At 45.5% G+C, this 22,086-nt stretch overlaps 3 protein-coding genes and 1 long non-coding RNA gene across 4 annotated transcripts in view; 3 read left to right on the top strand and 1 right to left on the bottom strand.

Annotated features, from left to right (window-relative positions):
* LOC146502259 (uncharacterized) overlaps positions 1-11,854 on the top strand; it is a 172,723-nt gene extending 160,869 nt beyond the window's left edge. Inside the window, exon 3 of the long non-coding RNA XR_014869469.1 lies at positions 11,758-11,854. This is a non-coding gene — a long non-coding RNA (uncharacterized LOC146502259). The remainder of the gene's footprint in view (positions 1-11,757) is intronic.
* Positions 671-9,424, top strand: zbtb1 (zinc finger and BTB domain containing 1). The gene is made up of 2 exons (XM_085133447.1): positions 671-808; positions 5,039-9,424. The coding sequence occupies exon 2, from the start codon at positions 5,043-5,045 to the stop codon at positions 7,047-7,049; it is 2,007 nt and encodes a 668-aa protein (XP_084989573.1). The 5' UTR covers positions 671-808; positions 5,039-5,042; the 3' UTR covers positions 7,050-9,424.
* Positions 2,715-22,086, bottom strand: part of pak6b (p21 protein (Cdc42/Rac)-activated kinase 6b) — a 62,823-nt gene continuing 43,451 nt past the window's right edge. The window contains exon 7 of the transcript XR_014869465.1: positions 2,715-10,929. The gene's annotated coding sequence lies outside the window, so the exon portion shown is untranslated. The remainder of the gene's footprint in view (positions 10,930-22,086) is intronic.
* On the top strand, positions 20,796-22,079 carry LOC146502258 (uncharacterized). Its single transcript, XM_085133471.1, has 2 exons — positions 20,796-20,965; positions 21,107-22,079. Exons 1-2 carry the CDS (start codon positions 20,836-20,838, stop codon positions 21,448-21,450), a joined length of 474 nt encoding a protein of 157 aa, XP_084989597.1. The 5' UTR covers positions 20,796-20,835; the 3' UTR covers positions 21,451-22,079.

The raw sequence follows: 22,086 nt of genomic DNA, 5'->3' as shown, positions 1-22,086 counted from the left end.
TCATCAGGTGCTGCCTCCAGATCGCAGGCTACTTTGAAACAGACGGACTGGTGCTGCAGCTGCAGTGATGAGATCGTTCAGGTATGGGCCACCTCGTATATGATTGATGGGTGAGATGTTGCTGCTTCTTAAGGCGGAGTCTCCTGCTCAACTCAGAGTTAGACCTCCTTGCTGCTCTCTGACTGAACGTGGGTGGCAGGAGGCCTCAAGTAATCCTACAAGCGAGAGAGAAAACAAATAAGTTATTCCGGTTATTATTTTCAAATTAAAAGCAGACTTGGTTTCCTGTGGTCGTTTTCAATGAAGGCATAATTCTGACACTATTTATTTAACTGTGAAAGGCCCCGTCCAAACCAGAAACGTATATTTATTATTTAATGCCCACCTGTGAACTACTGCTTGATGCAGTTAAACATGTCCCACTGGGTTAAAGTTCTTATATATTTTATTATGACTTCAGTTTTTCATTTTACTTTTTTTTTTAAATTTTTACTGTGCGACACATGTTGCGTTCCCGTGGTGTCAGCTGAGCTGCGCGAAGCATCAAAGCAGAAACGTATTTTTGAAACGTTAAAACTTTATTTAACTTTATTTTGAAGGCCTCACTCTGACCGGAAGGTCCTTATTTGGACTTCCTCGCTATGTGCGGCTTGACGGCGCGGCGGGCTGTGCGGAAGTGCTTTCATCCTGCGGGAGGAGAAGAAGAAGAGGCTGCTCCTTCGTCTCCACAGTAAACCATCCGCGGAGGACCTTTCGGAGCCTGGGAATCCCACAGCAGCAGCCCCTTCGCCGGCCTCCGGGACCCACGGTGAGTGGACGGGCCCGTGTCCGGGCTCGGGGCCGTCTGGGTGGCAGGCGGTGAAGGAAATGCTCGCGGCCTGCTCTCGGTGCAGAATGCGGGTGGCAGTGCGGGGGTGGCGGGGCTTTTTGCGTGAGAGAGCGCTCAATAATCGCCCGGTTTTATTCGCATCACATCCGGTGGCTACTTTCAAAATATAAGTCGTAACGAATGGTTTTGAGCATTGAAGCAGCCGGAGGAGCTACGGGTTCACTGACGGTCCTTCGGGGAGTGTCTGACTGTCACTGAGACGCGCTGTGATGCACGCGATACCCTGACGGGGGTCTCGCTCACCCCTTGTCACGCTTCGTGTTTTCATTTTGGAGGAGCGATCACAGGAACTTCCGGTGTGGACCACGCTAACAGGGGTTAGCTTGGAGCAGCTAATCTCCGCCGAGCTGTAATCTCCATTTTAGCTCGGCGGTGTGGCCGGCCTCTCCCTCCGGTCTCTCCACGGGCTCGCTCCCACCTCGGCGGCTCCTTCGCGGCCTGTCTGCCGGTGACTGACAGCCCGCACCGCGTGCCTGCAGGCCCGGCGGGGACTTCCAGAAAGCAGGATGAGGGCTCTTATTTGAGTGGGTTTTACAGTGGAGTCTGGTGACAGAGGCCAAAATTATTTTATCCACTCTCCACAGTGATCACATTATTATCTTTATTGATTACTGATCAGTAGAGTAGGTTTCTGAACTGTGACCTTTAACCTCACAAAGCTCAAACACACCTGACAGAAGACACATCAGATATGAACCTAGACTGTCACGTGTTGGCTGGTAAAATGAGCCCTGAGACCTTCCTGTGAGCAGCAACCAGCTGATCAGAGTGTAAACGACTTGTCCATGACTTGTTCTGGTAATAACACGATTAAGGCACCCATCTTACTAAAAACTCGTGAAAAACTGCATATCACAAATGACCTGAAAGGGGGGGGAAACAATGTGTCAGCATTTAAAACCATAAACTCTGAGCTGTGCTGTGATTAGAAACTGAGGATTTAATCAGCCTGAACGTTTTAAGGCATTCTTAAAATCATATCTGCATATTTCTGGAGAAGTGTGATGATGATGACGTTTATGATGGGATATAAAAAGGTCGTTCTGCAATTTAATGTAACTTCAGCAGCTGCACGGCGCTGTCACATCAAACTGAGACTGGGGCTGGGGGCAAAGTCCTGCTTTCCCACTGTGTGACCTCATCACAAGTCACTCCACTGCTGGCTCTTACTGTCACATGGCGTGTAGCAAGCAGTGTCTGGGGAATCATGTGGAGGTGCGTTCTATGTCTCCACCTTTAGCAGGATCAGGTTTTGTTGGAGGAGCTCAGTTTTGGCTTTAAATCAGCGGGACTGTCCTGAACTCACGTGAACTGATCTGACGTCACGTCATCTGATCAAAGAGCAAAACCATGTGAGAATAAAACGCCATCCTGAGCCTCATCTGAGAGGCGGAACTCAGTTTGGAAATCAGTCACCTGACCGTCTGCAATGGAGTCATGCTCTTCGGTCATCAATTCATATTCTGCTGGAACATTTTGGCTCGTTGATCTCACATGATGACCTCACTTCCTGTAGTCATGCTGGGCTATATCATACCGTTCACGGTAATACCGGTGTAATGTTGGGCAACGATAAGAAAATGAAATATCGCGATAGAATATGGGCAAAACGCGCATGCGCAGTGCCTTTGTTTACATACGCACATAACGGCGACGCAGAATGAGAAGAGCGAAAGTGGATCGTTGAATGAAACGGATGAACCAGAATTGGTTTGTAAAAATGCTGCAACTTCAGTGGTGTGGAACTGGTTTGGCTTTCGTCCATCAGATATACAACAAAACACGATTTTTAGTAGCGCATGCTAGCAGGCTGTCGTTATTACCGTGTTTTTTTTGGAAAATACGGCACCCTTAAAATCAATCCTTTGATTTTTCTGAAAATCGACAATGCCCCTTATAATCCAGTGTGCCTTATGTATGAATTCTGGTTGTGTTTACTGACCTGGAAACGATTTTATGTACACGGCACTCGAAAATCTGTCAAATGTTGCTAAGCTACGAAGCCGCACCGCTTGATGGATTGTTGGAGCATTACAGCTATTGTAGGCAGGAGCCTGGCGGAGTGATACGTACTGTGCTTCAACATAATATTACCGTATTGTGTGTGTGTATAACCTCTTTTTAAGTTTTGCGGATATTATACATGGTTATGCTGAGGCTATGTCAGCCAATTTCCACCGGAAATGAACTGTCAGCAAGGATTTGCATTTGCACTGTTAATTTTTTATATAACTTTAATGCACTTAAAAAAGCTGCTTGTTTAAGTGAAAATACATTGATGTTGTTGTTTTTTTTGCACTAATAAAGTTGAGGAGTTGTAAAGTATTTTGTCTAGTGTCAATTATATCGTCAGTTATATCGTTATCGCAAATTTTCAAATATATATTGTGATAAATATTTTTTGTTATATCGCCCTGCTCTAGTCATGTGTCAGTTTGCATGGCCACCACCGACATCCAGAGGACTGCTGAGTGTTATCGCCTTGCTGTCGCAGTGAAGCATGATTCATGCATCTATTAGGCGCTCTGCAGCCTAATAGATGCAGAGCGCGGAGATGCAGGGCACTAGTTGGCGCTGGAAATTTTGTCTGCCAGTCAATTTGCTTGAATCAGGGATTGTGTGAGGCAGAAGAAGTTGGAAACAGCTGCACTGATCACGGTCATCATGGGCTGCGTCAATGTGTAGTTGCATTTGTCAGGATTCGTCACGTTATGGCGTAGATTTAACGCAAAAACACGTGACCGGTGGTGGTCAGCTGGTACTAAATGTTTAAAAATCTGGAAGAGGCGAGTCTTCTGATTGCACCTGAGGCAGGTGAGCTCCTGCACAGCTGGTTTTATGTTGTTCTGCTGCTATGGCTTTCAGGACTCTCACTCACACACACACACACACACACACACACACACACACACACACACACACACAAAGGTGCAGTGATGCTACTTTGCCACTGATCTCTTATCTGGCGCGATGCTCTGAGGCGCTCTGGGATCAGATGATATGACACAAAGACAGAAATTCTAGCTGGTCACAAGTGTACTCTGTGTGAGCTTTACCTGTGAGCACAGCCAGGTGAACCGCCAGTGGAACTGGGGAGGGAAGGCAGCTCAGTACACGCAGACGGGACAACATCGCTGAAAATAAAAACACGTCAAAGTTTTAAGTGAATCACTGTTCAGCTCAGGTGACGGGAGGAAACATCTTCCTCTGATTACACCCCATTTTGACACAAGAAGTGACATCTTTTGATGGGTTTCAGTGTCTCCAAGCAGCAGCAGGGCAGGGGGGGTCAGGCAGTGAAGGTACATGTCTAACAAAAAGCTCCAGTTCTGAAGAACAGGACCGGGTTCACTTCACGGTACAGAAAACCGCATGCGACCGGTTTTCTCCTGCAGCACAGGAACCTGTTTTTAGCTCCGCCCACATCTGGCACTGCTGCAGATGTTATTGGCGCAGACCCGCCGATGAGGGCTCGGGTAACCAGCGAGCAGAGAGCGCTCTCAGAGAGCGGTTTGGCCCAGACGTGCCCTGCATCTGCAGTTTCCTCGGCGTCCACCTTAAAGATCCAGATTTGTCGGGTGTGTCGGGCACATCTGGCTCACAGTTTACTGTAACCTGGTCCACAGGACATCTGCTGTGAACTCTCCAGGTGTTGGTGGGGTCAGAATGGACCTTTTATTTAGGCAGTAACTTGGGGTGTGTACAGGTATACTTGTCCTGCAGTACAAACACATCTGTCACATAACAGGGAAGGTGTGTGTGTGTGAGGGGTGGGGGGTGTCACTTCCTGTGAGAATAGCCAACGGGAGGTGAAGCATCCTCCCCCACAGTGAGTTTAGAAAGGTGAGAAGTAAACCTGCCATCCTGTGTGAGTGTGTGTGAGTGTGTGTGCGTGAGCATGCATGTTAAATCTGAGCAGTGTGTTCTTGAGAAGGAAATACTGATTCATCACTGCAGTGCTGTAAGTGAAGCTGGGAGCTGATCTGAGCGTGCTCGGTGTGTGAACTTGTGGCTCTAATTAAAGTCAGAGTTGCTGATGAATCATATCAGGCCCGACTGTCCCGTGCCGGCTCACACATTATGAAAGTCGACCGCAGACGACCTTGCTTCCTCATAAACTCTGACTCTGTCTTCCTCTGTTGTCCACAGGGCGATGGCGAGGCCGAGCCACAGCGATCACGTCCTCCAGCAACTCAACAACCAGCGCGAGTGGGGCTTCCTGTGCGACTGCCTCATCGCCATCGGCGACATCTACTTCCGGGCTCACAAGGCGGTGCTGGCGGCCTGCAGCTCCTACTTCAGGATGATGTTCATCCGGGACCAGCAGGGGGCGGGCCGCCTGGACCTGAGCAACATGCAGATCAGTGCCGAGTGCTTCGACCTCATCCTGCAGCTCATGTACCTCGGGCGCATCGTTGTGGGCAGTTACGAGTTTGAGGAGCTGAAAGCGTCCATGGCATATCTGCAGATGTACTACATCCCCGATTCGCTGGAGGACCTCAGGGACATCAGGAGCTCCAACATCACACCGTCCTCCTCTGCCTCCTCATCCAGCTCCTCCGCCGGGCCTGCTGGCGGGAAGATGATGTTTGGCGTGCGCATGTACGAACAGCAGCGGCCCGCCGCACCTGAAGGGGAGCGTCTGCCAAAGGCTGTCACTAGCAGCACGGGGCGTCCGGCTGTTCCTGCTGTTCCTGCTGCAGTTGGCAGGCCAGCCACGACTGAAGAGGCGGCAACCGCTCCTCTGATTGTGGCGGCGCCAGTTTTAGACGGAGCAGGCGAGCAACCGTGTGACCTGAGGAAGCGGTCGGGTGGCAGGAGTTCAACTCTGAAGGACCGCCCTAGGTTCGGTCGCACATACACCTGCGACGACTGTGGCTTCGTGTTCAGCTGCGAGAAGCTTCTAATCGAGCATATCCTCACCTGTACCAACCGCAAAGCCTTCCACCCACCCCGAGGCAACAATGAGGGTGACAATGACTCAAGTAAAGCAGAGAGCTCTGCCTCAGAGAGCGTGGAGGAGCACCGGGTCGTCTGTAAAGGCGAGGACGACTGGCCTGAGGCCAAGACTGCCCGGTCAGTCCCAGGCGGACCAGATGGCGAGCCTGGGTCCACCAGGAGCATCAAGACCGAACCAGAAGAGAGCATGTTCCCTGAGATCGAGGTGGTCCGTGTTGGCGAGCATGCCGCCAGAGATTTTAGCGCACGCTTCGGTGATGCAGCGCTGAGGGAGAAGATGCAATCGGACCCCGAGCCCGGTGTCTCCGGTTTGGAAAACAGCAGCGAGCCTTTCGAAGGCAATGATTCCGGCATCCCCGCCAAACTCCGGAAGGTCAAAGACGAGAAGCAGGACGCTGATGGCACACCCTGCGAGGTGTGCGGCGCTCTGTTATTGGAGGAGGACAAGTCCGCGCACTATCTGTCCAACCACATGGGGCACATATGTGCCTGCGGCAGGTGCGGCCAGGTGTTGATCAAAGGCCGGCAGCTGCAGGAGCATGCCGAGCGCTGTGGTGAATCCCATGGAGCTGAGTCGGACTCCCATGGCGAGGATGAGGTGTCCCTGCTTGAGGAGCCGCATGGGATGGAGGAGGGGCTGCTGGAGGCGGCCGACCTGGCGTGTCCGCACTGCGGCCTGCTGTTCCAGAACGAGAGCCTGGCGCTGGAGCACGCTCTATCCTGCCACGACCAGGAGCTGTTCCGGCCCACCATGCTGGAGGAAGGCGGCGAGCCTGATCACCGCCGCAAACACTTCTGCAGCATCTGTGGCAAAGGCTTCTACCAGCGCTGCCACCTGCGCGAGCACTACACTGTCCACACCAAGGAGAAGCAGTTCACCTGCCAGACCTGTGGCAAGCAGTTCCTGCGCGAGCGCCAACTCCGCCTACACACTGACATGCATAAAGGAATGGCGCGCTACGTGTGCCCTGTGTGTGACCAGGGGACCTTCCTCAAACACGACCACGTGCGTCACATGATCTCCCACCTGTCAGCCGGGGAAACAATCTGCCAGGTGTGTTTCCAGATCTTCCCGGGTGGCGAACAGCTGGAGAAGCACATGGATGTCCACCTGTACATCTGTGGCGTGTGCGGTGAGAAGTTCCGCCTGCGCAAAGACATGCGGAGCCACTATAACTCCAAACACACCAAGAGACTATAACAGCGCTGCTGCCATGTCCACGAGTCTGTTACTAAGAAGCCATAAATGTGAGAACAAAGAATGCACTTGAACACCAAAAAGACTGAACTGCACTTTGAAGCCGTACGCAAACTAACCGGGTGTCACACTGCGAGCTGCGGGTCCAGCCGCGCCTTAGTGACTTCTGTCCGCTTGAGGCTTTGCGCAACAGGAAGCTGGTGGGTTGGTAGATACCTGAGGACAGGAAGCCTCGTGTTAGAGCTGATTCTGAATAAATAGCAAACAGCATGCTGCCTAGAAACCGACTGCTAGGTGTCCGTACATGGAGAGCGGGAGGTGGGCGGTGGCACACAGGCTCCACCCACTGCCTGCCTCTCTCCACGATGACGGTGTAGTCACCGTGCGTGACAGGAAGCTTCTGTCTGCCATATTGGAGCTGAACTTGGTGGTGAGAGAGGCAGACCTTTTCTGGAGTGAGGAGCGAAGCTGTTTAGAGCACAAACAGTTGTTTTATCCTCCAATTCAATTGAACTTTATTTTACGCAAACATACGGCACACAGTCACAACAGCAGTCGCCTCGTGGGGCTCTGTGAGATTAACCCTTGACAAAATTAAAGGCCAAAACGAGCTGCACAATGAATTACATGCCAGGAAACAGATTACAAATAACTGAACCCATCGTAAAATCTGATTGGTCGCCCAGAGCTCACATTTCCTGTTGTTCTTTTTTTAAATGTTTAAACACGAGTTGAAACTCAAAACTGCCATTGCATGATTTTCAGAGCAACGAGGCGCCATGTTGCCTTAAAGTCCGACTCGCAGAGTGCACGGTTCAAATCGCGGCCTCAGACTGATGTGGTCATGTGGCCTTCTCTGAGCTTTAATCACATTTCAGGTCCAAAAGTAATCCACAGAAACCTACCAATCAGACGACCCCTATGAACTCACGCTTTAGTGACATTTCTGGCTGATTCAAAACCGTCATGAGTTACTGAAACTGGCGCCGTCACAGGCCGGTGTGAGCTGCGCTGGTTCTGCAGCGCTCTGAGCTTCTGTTTTAAGACGTTACCTGAAACTGGCTGCAGGTCAAGACGCAGCTGCTCTATTCTCTAAACAAACCATGAAGGTGACGTGCCGTCAGCTGGTGCCTGCACGGCCAATCATGCTCTCAGCTGACGGCACTGATCATTTTTATAGTTAAACATTATTTTTATTAAGTTATAATTGCATGTATGATATCTGACAGCTGTGATGGCCAATCAGCTGCTCGTATCAAAGAGCAGGAATCTCGCTGTCGCGTAGAGGAGGCACCACCCTCCACTCGTTACAGCTCAGGTCTGAACGAGTCGATCGTAGCGTTTCCGTCCAATGGGCCAAGCGAAGGACTTGCGGACCTTCACGGATCCTAGAGTTCAGGTTCAGCACGTACACGCTCAACTGACGTCATCACAACCTAAAAACCAAGTAACCAATTAAAATAAATCAGTTGAAACTCCGCCCACACCCACGGTTAGCACTTGTGCTGCTCGCAGTGTGATCTCCAGAGGAAATACAAACTAGTATGTCTGCTGAAACGGCGCCCCCTGTGGCCTGCGTGGAGAGAACTTCCTGTTTGCGAGGGTGCGCTGCCTCACGCTTGGATGTTTCCCAGAATACTAAAGCCTGTTACGGCTTCCTCGCTCTGTCACCGTCCCACGCACTCTGTGATTGGTGCCTTTACTGTAACACTCCGTCCTTCCTGTCAAACTCACGGCGATGTGTGAGGGGCGGGCCGGCACGGAAGGTCACAACCCCCCCTCAGAGTGAACCGGCCAATGAAAAATCCAACAACTAAACACTAGAACCAGTCACCTCGACTCTTACCCTCAGAACTCCTGTGATGCCTTACAAGTCTCTCGAAGTGTTCGCTCGCCAGCAGTACGGGATCGGACTGGATTCAGCTGCTCAGAACTAACCAGTCGTTACAGGCTCGAGTAAATCAGACTATCAGAACCAATCAGAATGAGCTCCATGAAATGATTCTGCGGCTGCTTGGACAATCAGCCCTGCCCCCCTCATCTTCTCGTCTGGCTCACAGTGAGACTGTTTCCTGTGGACTAAGACCTGAAACCAAACAAACTCCAGCTGAACTCAAACTAATTCAACTTTCACCTAATCATCACTAACAGAAGTCAGGGACATGCCCCTTTAACGCCTCACCAGTTTAGACCAGTTTAAGCCGGCTCAGGTCGGACCGGGACCGGGTGGATCTGACCAAGGTGGCGGGTCCACCTGGTTACCCGAGGTGTAAACGAATGTCGTCTTAAGTAAAGCTAGCGATGTCAGCTGTTTGTTCTTCTTCTTGCGTTGTTTTTCTGTTTGTGACCACGACTCTTAATAAACAGAGTGAACCTGAGTGTGGGTGGAGCCTCTGTTTCCATCCCACAGAGAATGAAGGCTCAGTGTTATTTACTAGCACCACCTCCTCAAGCTGCAGCTTCATCTTTTCTCTGCTTCATGAAGTTTTTAATGTCAGGCCTGAGGGAGGATCAGCTCATTGATCAGCTGATGTTTGGACTGATGCTCACATTTTTCACAGAGATCACCTGTAGCTGTTTCTTCTGTGGTTTCCTGACAGGATACCACAGAAGAAGCAGCTGTTATTGATTATTGGTGTGTTAACGGTGATCCTTTCTGACTGAAGGCCAGCGGGAAACAAGGCCAGCGGGAAACAGGTCCAGTGTTTGTGTTTAAATGCTCCACATAAATGTTTTTCAGTCACACGGGCTCTGAGATTCAGCTGACCTTTTGACCTTCTGATCTGATTGGAATATAATCACAATTATTTTGAAGATTTTTATTGATGTTGATCATGTAACCTCAGCGCTTCCTGTTTCAAATTGAATGTTTAGTGAGGCTTTTATTTTGAAATAGTTCCAGGAAACTGCGTCTCACTCAGAAATACTTGTTTTAATTCTTCTAAAGATTCTGAAGATGAGACATAAAAATAACATTTGATCAGAATGTCCATCTCCACCGTCAGATCACCTTTGAATCTGAAAATGTTAAATCCAGACTTTTGTCTCTGTTTGGATTAAAATATCCACAAGAGGAGGGTCTGTAATGTTCCTCTGCAGCAGGGGTGTCAAACTCCAGTCCTCAACATCAGCCTCACAGCTTCCTGTAGAGCACAGGTGTCAAACTTGAGGGCTGGGCTGTCTCCCAATTCAGGGTCTGCAGCCTTAAAGTACGCAGCCTCAATGATCCTCAAGGGCCGCGTACTTAAAGACCGCTAAGGCCGGAAGTGCGAGGCTTGTGAAATGGGACGGTCTAGCCTCTGTTGCGCTGCCCAGGTTGCCTAGCAACCATGATACTAACAGCTGGAAACGTTTCATACAGCATTGTTTGACAGAAATTAAGGATAAAATCTTTTGTTCATTTGTTTGTTTGTTTCTACATGAGCTTTGATCATTCTCTGTAAGATTAAGCTCAGCTATTTAACAGCGTATATTTTAAAGTAAAGGCTGTAAAACCAAGTTAGTACAAACGTCACTAATGTCACATAACTTTGCCGACATGTGGCCAACAGTAATGTTTTAATGATCTTCATTATTAAACATTTGCACATAAATAAGTGACATAATATTCAGTACTTACTTAAGTTTACTCTTCGGGCGCCCCTCATCCGCCGTTTTTTTCGGCAAAATTATCCACACCCACCGCCGCACTATGCATTCTGGGATATGTTGGGCCACGAAGTCTACACCGCCACGTCCTTAAAATTCAGGGAAATTAAGGACGCATTTGAGGGCCGCATTTCGGGCAGCCTTCGAATTGGGACAGCCTTCGTCGCGTCGCGGTGACGTAATCGGCCTTAAAATGCGGCCTTTAAGGCTGCAGACCCTGAATTGGGAGACAGCCCTGGTGTCTTGAAACTTTTCCATGTGTCCCTGCTGCAACACACCTGATTAAAATTAGGTTATTAGCGAGACTTGACTGCATGCTGAGGTGGCAATCCCCAACCCTACTCAAGTAAATTTAAATAAATGTAAGTTTTTGGGAAATTGTACTTCTAAAAGTACTTTTGTTGCACCATGTTCATTCACTTATGAGCTGCTGTAACATGAATCAAATGGCTGAGGCTACATCTACACTAGCCCGGATAAATTTGAAAACGGTGTTTTCTTTTGAAAACGCTCCATGTCCACACTATCGTTTTCAGTCGTTTTCACGTTTCGCGTCCACATTGAAACGGCCAAAAATACCCCCCACTATATTAGGCTACGTTCACACTGCAGGTCTTAATGCTCAATTCCAATTTTTTGATCAAATCCAATTTTTTTTGTCTGCTTGTTCACACTACAAATAAAATGTGACAGCAAACGAGCTCTAGTGTGAACCCTCAAAGCAGCTTGCATGCGCAAAAGAAGACGTTACACACAACGCGCTCTGTTTAGACCCAGACCAAACAGTATTGTTTGACTGATGGCCCTTAATATAAAGACTTCGGACTTTGTTTCCCAATTTTGCTTTAAGTTATAAAGTTATTTTGTTATTTACAAATGGCCTAATAATTATCCTTATTGCTGTTTTAGAAAGGAGCGGTGCTTCAAAGGATAGTTAGAAATGTCTGTCAGAATCTGCAGATTATACAGTACAAATAAAATGTTCCCATTTTCTGTACGTTTCACTAACATCTACACGGGATGGCCAGGAAGCATTTGCGATGTCTTATCAGGCGCTTTTCAGGCGCTGATAATTGGCGTCTGTCTTGTGTCAGTGACGTAAAAGACGGATTTAATGCGACATGACTATTCAAACAGCAGTCGCTTTCTAAAACATCAGATATGTGTCGGATTCAGTACCACATACGAGAGTGACCCAGATCGGATTTAAAAATATCGGATTTGTGCCGTTCACACTGTCATACCATGATCGGATATGGGTCGCGTAGGGTCAAAAAAGTGAGATTTGATGCGCTTTCGCCTGCAGTGTGAACGTATCCTAAGTTTAAGTTAATTGGTCACATGACTGCATCACATGACTAAAATGTAGTGTCACCACAGTGTGGTTCGCTGTCCACACTGCGACACGAAAACGGCGTTTTCAAATATATCCGGTTTGGAGAGTGTTTTCAAAACACAGCATTTCCTTGACCAAAAATGCAGTCTCAGTGTGGATGGAAGGCCAAAACAGAGAGAAAAAGATGCATTTTCAAACGAAAATGTATAAGTGTGGACATAGCCTGAATTGCCTCCTCAGCATGCAGTCAAGTCCTATAGTCTTGCTAATGACCTATCAATTTTATTCTGGTGTGTTGCAGCAGGGACACATTTAAAAGTTTCAGGACACTGGCCCTCGAGTTTGGCACCTGTGCTCTACAGGAAGCTGTGAGGCTGATGCTGCTAGTCACACTTTGTGAAAAACTGGTTCAGCGTCTGTCCACACGGGGGAGCTGCAGAAGGACTGACAGACTGAAGATCTGCTTTGTGGGCTGGACCTCTTCAGACACCAGAATGAAAGCAGAACCTGCAATTTGACTCACAACACCTCTCTGAGGTTTGACTGATTCAAAAGAGTTTGTGATCCAACTGCATGTTGGAGGCCAAAGGTCAGCTGCTGGCTGTGAGAGGTAGGTCCTTGGGTCAGTCTGAATGTGACAAACACACTGCGTCAGTTGCTGAGGAGTCGAGTCCTTTTTAATAACGCTTTGGCACACGAGTCCCAGATCAGTTACAGATGCTAGCCCTCGAGCAAAGAGGGTTGGTGTTCAGTGCTGTGGCTCGAATGCAGGCTGAGATCACAAGAAGACCTGCGAGCTGCTGATGTTTCACGTGTATGACGATGTGAAGAGAAGGAAGCTGAATGCAGAGGTCAGTGTGACAGAGTGACAACAGGAATGTGACAGAGTGACAACAGGAATGTGACATCACTTAGATGTGTTTCTAATGTGGCAACACAGTTTTCACTTTATTGTTTCTGACTTCAGGTGGTGCTCTCCGCCTCTGCCGCCAGGCCATGTTACACCACAGTTCAAGAGATGGGCGATGAACGTGTCACAGGTGCGACTCACCTGACTTGACTACGCCTGAGTGTGTGGTCAGGTGAGTCAGAGAAGGAGGACCTGTGTCCGTCACATGTCTGCTGGGACTCTGCAGACACATACATCTTGATGCAGGTGTAAAAACCACTGGTGTTTGGAAATGCTGAGCTGGATTTGATACAAACCTTCTGCTGTATTTATTTTTGTTTCATTCTCTATTTTCTGTAATGGAATGAAATAAATCAGGTTAAATTGTTTTCATTTGTCAGTGATGATAGTCATGCACCTGAGGGCATCATCAAACTGCTTTAATCTGAACCAAATATTTGCATAGATGTAACATTATCTACAGCTGCTTTCAGTACCACTGATGTTAAGTTAGGGTCTTTCTCTCCAGCTGATCTGAGTTAGCTTGAGTAACTACCACCAGCTGCTTTGGCCTGTTCTTTTCTGTAATTCCACCTTGTATCACATGGTGGTGCAGTGAGTCACTGTAACTTTCATTTAATTAGAGTTTATTTCCTGTAAACAAATATTAAATGATTTCTAATCAATTGCATCAATCGGTCTGTGATTAGCCGTCCACACTGAGCTCTGACAGCTGTACATATAGCGTTGTTCCTGAAGTCACACCTTGGTATTTTGGTAAATGCAGATTTATTTATCTCAGTCCTGCGAACAGGAAGCTGTAAACAGGATTTTCAGGTCATTAACTGAGGCATGAAAATGTGTGGCCTCTCCTACTTCCTGTCAAACAGCAAGTCTGTCTCCACATTAGATTCCAGGAGCTTGTGAATCTGACGGCGTATCTCTGCTTTGAATCCTCGGCTTTGTGACGACAATCACAAACCTTCAGATTCTGTTTGCTGTCTTGACCCAAAAAAAGATGGCTGCCACACAGAGGTTTCTCTATTTTGATGGGGCGAATGATCAGATTTCACAAACAAACAGAAAATCATTTATGAAGCTGATCTTTAGACCCGTTGAGGAAAAACCTGCTGCAGACACATGATCTAAGACGGCTGAGGTGCACTGGCACAACACAACCTCAGTGGTACATCACCTGCCAGTAGAGATGCTTAGGTCACTCAGCCTTGGCACAAAAGGCGGTGAAGACAACGTGTGCAGGAAAGAGGTGAGAGGGATGGCATAGACCTAGGAAGAATGAGACTGTCTCACAGGCTGTTCACCTGCTGCTGCACGATGTAAAGCTCAGGGCTTCACTGTGCAACTGGTTGTTGAGAGCTCAGCCTGATGTCCAATAACAACAGTCTGCTTACAGGAAGTGGATGAATCTGCAGTCTGGTGCTCTGACCAGAGAGGAGATGACTGTGGACTCCAACACTGGTCTGCGCACAGAGAGACTCCAGCTTTCTAATGTTTCTGTTGATCTGAATGATTATGGCATTTTCATAGGTTTTAGTTTAATGAAACAAATCAATCTTGTACTCAAAAAACTGACCATGACAGAGACATGAAGATTCATCATGAGACTGATCAACGGGACATTTTAAATCAGAGTAAAGTTGTTTCTAAAACTTTAATGTTACTCATTTATTAATGTAAATAAAAACAAACACTTCTGTCTTCTAAATCTGTTCAACTCTAACGTTGCATGAATGAAGTTAGCAGCTGGAAAACATCTGTGTGTGAGAGTGATTCAAACAACACCAATACAATACCACTGATGTGTTTTACGTGGATTTCAAACAGTACAGATGTTATTCTGATATGAAATGTCGTTGTTTTATAGTTTGTAAAACCAGCATTAACAAAAGCAGTGTAGCACAGCTAATATGGATGGTCAGTGTTGATGGTGTAGGTGGCCCCGCTTTGAGTTAACGCCTCTGAATCAAAATCATTTCAATCAAAAACCAAAATCCCCTGACTTCACTTCCTGTTTTTGACCTGGAGGTCCAACATTCTATCTGCATGAGTAAATTTATCCAGCACTAGGGATGTTACCAGCACTCGAGGCAATACTGTCGACCTTCAGTTAAACCAGCCGCCGTACTTCTCTGATCAGTGCTGCCATTAACTCATAGCTGTGGCATATCGGTCGTACAGGTGTCTGCCTGCAGGGATGTCTCTCTGCAGAAAGCATGATGTTAAACAACAAAGTCCCACATGTCTGCAGAACAACGTGAGCTTAAGTTTACCACTGAATCGTGAAGCGCCACGGTTTATGTGACTTTTCTTCTCCAAGTTGACAGATCAATGCATGGATCTAAGGTTTCATTTGACTTCAGCCACAACAACCAATCAAAGGCTTCAAAACATTTATTCTTTTCTGCCTGTAGTTTCAGTTTTGTCCTGTTTGTTAGTCACTGCAGATAGGAGCCACTACTTAATCCTGGATTTGTTGGAGCTCTCTTCCTGTTGAAAGACAGTTCTTCCTCCCCACTCTCTTCATTTGCTGCGCATACACCCTGAAAATTGATGGAAACAAAGTTACACGTAATGAAACCCTGTTGATTTCATGAAACAAAAGTTTGAATAAATGAAACTAACCTGAAGCAAAATGAATAAACACACCATAGTAAACTCTGTTTCTGTTCATCTGGACGTTTTCAGTGAGAGAAACGTTTCCTCATCGTCAGGTGATTTCGTCTGTCTCAGCTGGCTGCAGGTTTACCTTTAAATTTAAATTACAGATTACATTTAAGGCGCAACGTCCAGATCAATGTTACCTCTAATTTTTCATGTGTCTGAGCAAACACGCAAACTCCCTGAGCAGTCCATTGGACCACTGTGAGCAACAGCAGACGTGTGCTAGTCATGCCAGCATTGAATTCATTATCTAAAAATGCAGCCAAGGTTGTTTTTTTATAACCATTTCAAACTATTTACAGAACAATCAGGCATTCTGCATCAAATAAGATCCCACACAAATTATTTGTGCCACTCCAAAAAATAATTTCTGTTCACTATGATGTAGACAGATGGGCTACTTGCTTGCCACTGCCCTTTTCTCTCTTGCTCACTTTATTGTCCTCGCTTTATCCTGCTCTTGCTCTCTGTTTGTCACATGGCTAGCTAAGTTAGGTTGACTGGGAACACACCTGCACGTTAATTGCAGGATGGCGCCTGCCAGTAAAAGGCTAAGCAGGCTTTTCTCCTGGTCATTCCTCCTTTGCCTCGCCTTATACGCTGGCATATCTTCAGGATAAATCCAGTGCTTTCAATCGAGCTACATAATAGTGACAGCGTGACCGTTTTATCCCTTTTTTTTACTCCAGCTGTCATGAAAAGAGGTAGTTGCAGTATTATCAGCAAAATAAGTATAGCGGCTTCAGTCCTGGGGATCTGATTGCTGCTTTAAACCTCTCCTCAGCAGTTTGTGTTTTGGCCCAATTTTGGGTCTCTTCCTTGATGGAAATGCTGTCTTGTCCTGCTTGGTTTTGACTTTGTTGGGGTTTTATTTAGTTTTATTGTGGACTGTTGCTTGTACTCGTGTGCTCTTAGCCTCTTGGCATGCTGGTTGGCTGAAATATCTGTACCTATCCAGCTGGCTTGCTCCAGCTTCATGGGGAGCTGTACCACAATCAATGGGGAGGGCCACAATCAAGATTTTAACAACCATAACCAGCACAGGCCACTCTTCATTCGCGTGGTGCAAGCTCTTTAGTCTGTGTATTTTGTTTGAAGTGTGTGTGTGTGTGTGTGTGTGTGTGGTTCCTTGTTTTATTAAAATTTGAAGTGTATATCGTCTCCTGACTGTGCCCAGCAAGCTTAATGCTCCGTGTCCTTTTAGAGCTTTTCTTTTACTTTTAACATGTTGTTTTGTTTTTATTACAGTGAACTGAGGGCACAGCAGTGGCTGTGGGACCCTTGGTGGTGGGTCATTTTCCACACTTCCTTTGTTCCTTTGTTCACCTGGTGAATAGACTGTAGATTTTTCGTGTGGTTTTCTTTTGTTCCGCAGCTACTGGTAAGTCCCCGTTCAAAGTATGGATTTATGTAATCTAGGACACTGTTATAGGATAGGCTGTGCCACAGTCAGCTTTCATTGTTTTATTATTTGTTTTTATTTTCATAAATACAAATAAAGGCACCTCCATATTGGAGCCACTGCGTGGCAGTGATGCATCCTTGAACCTGTGTGACCTTGCCTGTGTGACAACAAAACTATCGACTACACTACTCACTAACTTCACAACACAAAACACTAACTTTAAACTCCAAACACGCTAAAAGTCACAATTCTTTCACATCTCAAAACTTTCTCTCTCTCTCTCTCTCTTTTGCTCTCTCTCTCTTTCGCTGCCATCACTCATAAAACTTCTCCACCTTTCTAAACAATCAAATGCCATGATGCCGTATTATTATTTTTTGATTTGATTTACCGTTTTTTCCCCCAGTAAATATAAACAACAATAGTATTCAGGAAAAAGCTTTATGTATATATTTTTTTCATAACTCTGGTTTTACATAGCCTATCAACACAATTTAAAAACTAGTATATAGTTTGAAGTCCACACTTTTTATACAAAAATGGAGAATCGGGGTTGTTTGGGGTTGAAAGCATCTTGTTACTATGTCATCTTAAATTGGTCATGCAATAGGTTTACCTTGACTATTTTATTCTTCCTCAGCCAATCAGCAGCACAATCGTCTGTGTGTTGAAAAATTTTCTTGTTAGTAACAGTGTTTTAACAATAGAAATGGTAATTATTCAGATTAGTTACTGTGATGGGAATCATCACTGATAATGACACAATTATTTCTACCACTAATCATTTCTACCACTCATAAATGGTAAATGGTAAATGGACTGATTCTTATATAGCGCTTTTCTACTCTCCTGGAGTACTCAAAGTGCTGTATACAACGCTGTATACAAACTAGTGACAGTATTCAATAATCTGCGCAGAGACCATGCCAGCAGTGTGCGACTGTGCGTGCAGCTTAGAGGGAATATTGGTCCAGATAAACAGAATCAACTTTTCCCCCTGGATGGTCAAGCACGCATCTAAATCTGAGAACAGCATCTGAGAATAAATTAATTTACATATTAAAGACTCAGCAGAATTTGGTTGTAAATATTTGGATTTACTAAACAGAAAATTGATGTCACTGTGAGCGGCTGATGGATTTCACAGACAGCAAAGCAACAGCAAAAAAAAAGAAAAAAAAAGTGAAAAATTACAGAAATGTTAATTTGTTCTGAATTACTTTTGGAAGAAGGTGCCATCAAGCAGCACAGCATATTTACAGTACACACCTGGTTGTGGTCATGGATTGGTTTCCCCTTTCTGCCGAGGAAGACTTTCAGCTAAACAATGAGTTAATGCTGACGCTGATGTCGGTTTCCCATGTGAATTTTGCCCCTCGTTGTGTAATTTTTGTTTCATCCAGTGACACAAATGCCTTTAAAACAACGAGAGTCCAGCGGATCATCTGAAGGGATTAAGAAAAGGCAGTCAGAAACCTCGTTAAGCTGATGTCCAACCTACCGATGAGGATGTGTCCCTCTGCAGCTTCATAAACCATTAAACTTCAGTCTGAGGATGAGGGGAGACATGTGACACTTGAGGAAAAGCTTTCCAAACTTCCTGTGGATGATTTCTGTGCTCGTATGAGTGAGGAAACAGCTGGAGGAACAGATTAAAGCCTACAGCTCTCTGTGAATCTGATTAACAGCTGGTGGATTACAGACTGATCACAGCGCAGCTTTCTCAGAGCTTACTGTCAGGACATCAAATCCTCTGATGTAATGCTTTGACTCAAAAGCTGAATTAAGGGTTTAAGGGTCCCAAGGCTAGGCCCCTCACGCCCCCCTACAGATATAACCAAAGTAACTGGCTTTCTGAGAGAGCCCCTGAGATACCTGCAGCTGCTGTAGAGATGGCGAGGATGGCGTCGCCTGAAGCTGAGAGAACAGTAAAATATTAACGTTTGATTAAAAAGCAGAAGGCAGGAAACTGCAGGTTAAAAATAAAAAAGTGGCCTTGGTTTTGTACATTTTAACACAATTGAATCCCCACATTCGTGAAAGAAAAGCAAAACACCTTTTTGAAAAGTCTGTAACAAAACCATCAAGTCTGATAAAGGTTATTAAAATGCTGCAAAAGTGGAAAAAATGGATTGGAATAAAAATAAATAAATACATATCCTAACCTTAATTACTGGGGAAGAATAATGAATGATGCTCATAGTGAATAAAAAGAAAACAGTATAATACAGATACATAAAAAAAATTCCTCCCAAAACAGAATAAATTATTACAAAATATTAATAAAAAAAATATAAAAATGGAGGCAACTTTGCCTGTGGTAGAATGTATACAATGTATGAAAAAAAATCTTTACTGCAGATACTAATTTTGTGTTGTAAGATTTATGAGTTTGATGCTTTCCTAGTGGTACTTGGGAGAGCGTGACATTTTCTCAGGTGGTACACACTGTAAAAAGTTTGAGAAACACTGATAAGGTAAGTGTATTTGTGCTTTTGGAAAACATTTAAAGCAGAATCTTTGAAACAAGCTTAAAACATTTTTAGAATATAAACAGAGCACTCTGCTTCTCTTTACAGTTCCTCACTCCACCAGGGCTGTTTGGCATTTTCTGATAGTGTGCAAATGTGATCTACGTACTGCGACAGGCATACAGACAACTAGACGGTCCAAAAGTTGGCCTACCTATTACTGGCTGAGGTTTTAGTAGAGTTAGCTGAACCACATAAGGATATATTTATCATAATTATATTATTATGATATATATTTTAATCTCCCCAATCAATTATAATGTAATGTTGGAGTGTTGTTAAAGAGGGTCAAAAACGTTTCAACCCAGTTTGTTTTGCAGATTCTGTATAACAGCTTTAATATAGAGAGAACACAACTTCCAGACTGTGTGAGTAAAATCAGTTTTTTTCTCTTTGTCAGTTTAACAGTTTCTGTTGTGCCTGTCACTGTTCCCTGTCTGTTTTCTTACCTGGTTCTTCCTGACCTTGTACTTTCTCCTCACATTCCCCTCTTTCCTCTCTCCCTCTTTAGACTGACAAACATACACAAATAGATTCAATTAGATGAAAAATTACATTAATATGAAAAAAATTATATTAAGATCACTAACAAAAAGTCCTCTCTCAGTGTACTTTCAACCAAAAGGCAAATAACCAAACTACATGAACATCTAATAAAAGATATAAACATTGAAACACTGATCCAACATTATTTTTGAGAGACAGATCATTTGATTTTACACTTTTACCTGAATGTGGCTCCTTTTTTTTAATAAACTTCCTTATATCCATTATGAACCTGGCTGTCTCTCTGTACACACAATGGGAGTTATAAGGTTATTGGGCATTCAGTCAGTTAGCTAGTTAGTATTCATTTCAAACAGGACAGAAGTAACAACAGTAGGTTACGGACAATTTTAAGTTTTACGGGAACGCGATGGACGCGAATAGAGCGTCAGGTTTATATGTAAAGTCAATGGAAAAGCGCGATGACACGCGATTGCAGGTCCCGCAAAAATTCGGAAGCAGATTTGCGTTGCAAAAACACGAAAACGCCAAAACGCGTGAAATGCGCGTCAGTGTAGCACGTCTGGCGCGTTTGAGTCGTGAAAAAAACCGCGCGTGAGTTCTTGTGTTGCATTTTGTGCATACGCGCTTTCGCGTGTACCGCTCGAGTTGGAAAAATCTGAACTCCAGCGTCAAATTGCACCGCTACAACCAATCAGGAGCCTGGTGACGTGGCTCTGACCTAGGTCAAAGGGGCAGATCATTGACTCAATGGGGCAGATCCAGCCAAAGCCCTTGATTCTTCATTCAGTATGGAGGAAAAGCTCATCAGTGCTGTGGCTAATCACCCAGAGCTATATGATGCTAGCTACTACTTCTACCGAGACAGGAATAAAAAGGACCTAGCTTGGAGACACATAAGTGAGGAGATCGGGCAACCTGGTAAGTTCATTCCTCCTTCTTTTTAATTTTCAGACTGACCCGATGAACCCGCGCAAAAGCTAGCAAGCCTGCCTACTGTCCCGCTATTTTCCCACTGATGTACAAATACCTTTCCGCTAACAAGATAATGCGTTTATTCAGAGGACATCTGCAGGAGAAAGTGGAAGAGCCTCAGGGACACTTATAATAAGGAGAAGAAGACAGAGAAGGAGAAGAGGAGTGGGTCTGCAGCAGGATCGGGGAGAAGATGGAAGTTCTTCGAGGTCATGGGGTTTCTGGACCCCTTCCTCACCCCGCGGGAGACAAGCGGCAATATGGTGCGGACCATGGAGAACTTCTCCCCCGAGGACCAGGGACAGCCCATTGACTGTAGAAAAGATGGACGACGCGACCCCGCCTCCTACCATTGTGCAAAAATGAAGCCAAAATACCCCGCTTGTGGAGGCTGCCATCTTGCAAATTTGGAGCCAGAGTCTGCGCAGTAGTGACTTGAGGTGGAGCGACTGTGTAACGCTCCCGCCCACACACCCGCTGGACGTGACCGCAAACACGCCCCCCTACACTTTTTACGTAGCCCGGCTGCTCGAGTTTTTTGCTGGTTTACTGTGACTGACGACTCGTTTAATTAAGGTAAATACAACCATGTCACTGTTATAAAAAAGACACAGCTTATCATCTTATAGTTCTAAAATCACTCTGTTGTTAATTTGTTAGTTAGATTAGCCGCTAGCATACGCACTGTGTTAGAGGCTTGTTGCTAGCTAGTTAGTAATGCTAAACACCTGCTACTCTAATAGTCTGTGTTATTGAAGGATTCAGCACTTCTTGTGTTTTTTTTTAATCCATTTTTAGACAGCGACGAGATCAGCTGCACACTCTACAGAGGCCCAGAGTTACTGTTAATATCAAAAATATAATGCTGTCCTTTGAGATTTTAACATAAGACTGAGTGTAATGGATCTAAAACTGTTTAAATCTCTACAGCCTGGTAACATGGAGACTTTAAAAACATCAGCAGAACGTTTCAGTAGTGTAGTCTAACTTGTTCTTTTCATTTAATAATAGAGTCCATATTATAATAATGGCTACATTCACCCTGGAGATAAACTAGTGAGTGAGAC

Source organism: Neolamprologus multifasciatus, chromosome 15 (genome assembly GCF_963576455.1).
Source record: "Neolamprologus multifasciatus chromosome 15, fNeoMul1.2, whole genome shotgun sequence".
Lineage (NCBI taxonomy): Eukaryota > Metazoa > Chordata > Actinopteri > Cichliformes > Cichlidae > Neolamprologus > Neolamprologus multifasciatus.
Note: the sequence above shows the minus strand (reverse complement) of the source record. Positions and strands in the feature narration are given on the sequence as shown.

Coding starts and splice junctions, on each gene's coding strand:
- zbtb1 (XM_085133447.1), top strand. CDS start 5,043: ATGGCGAGGCCGAGCCACAGCGATCACGTCCTCCAGCAACTCAACAAC.
- LOC146502258 (XM_085133471.1), top strand. CDS start 20,836: ATGGAGGAAAAGCTCATCAGTGCTGTGGCTAATCACCCAGAGCTATAT. Junction 20,966..21,106: donor TGAGGAGATCGGGCAACCTG/GTAAGTTCATTC, acceptor GCGTTTATTCAG/AGGACATCTGCAGGAGAAAG.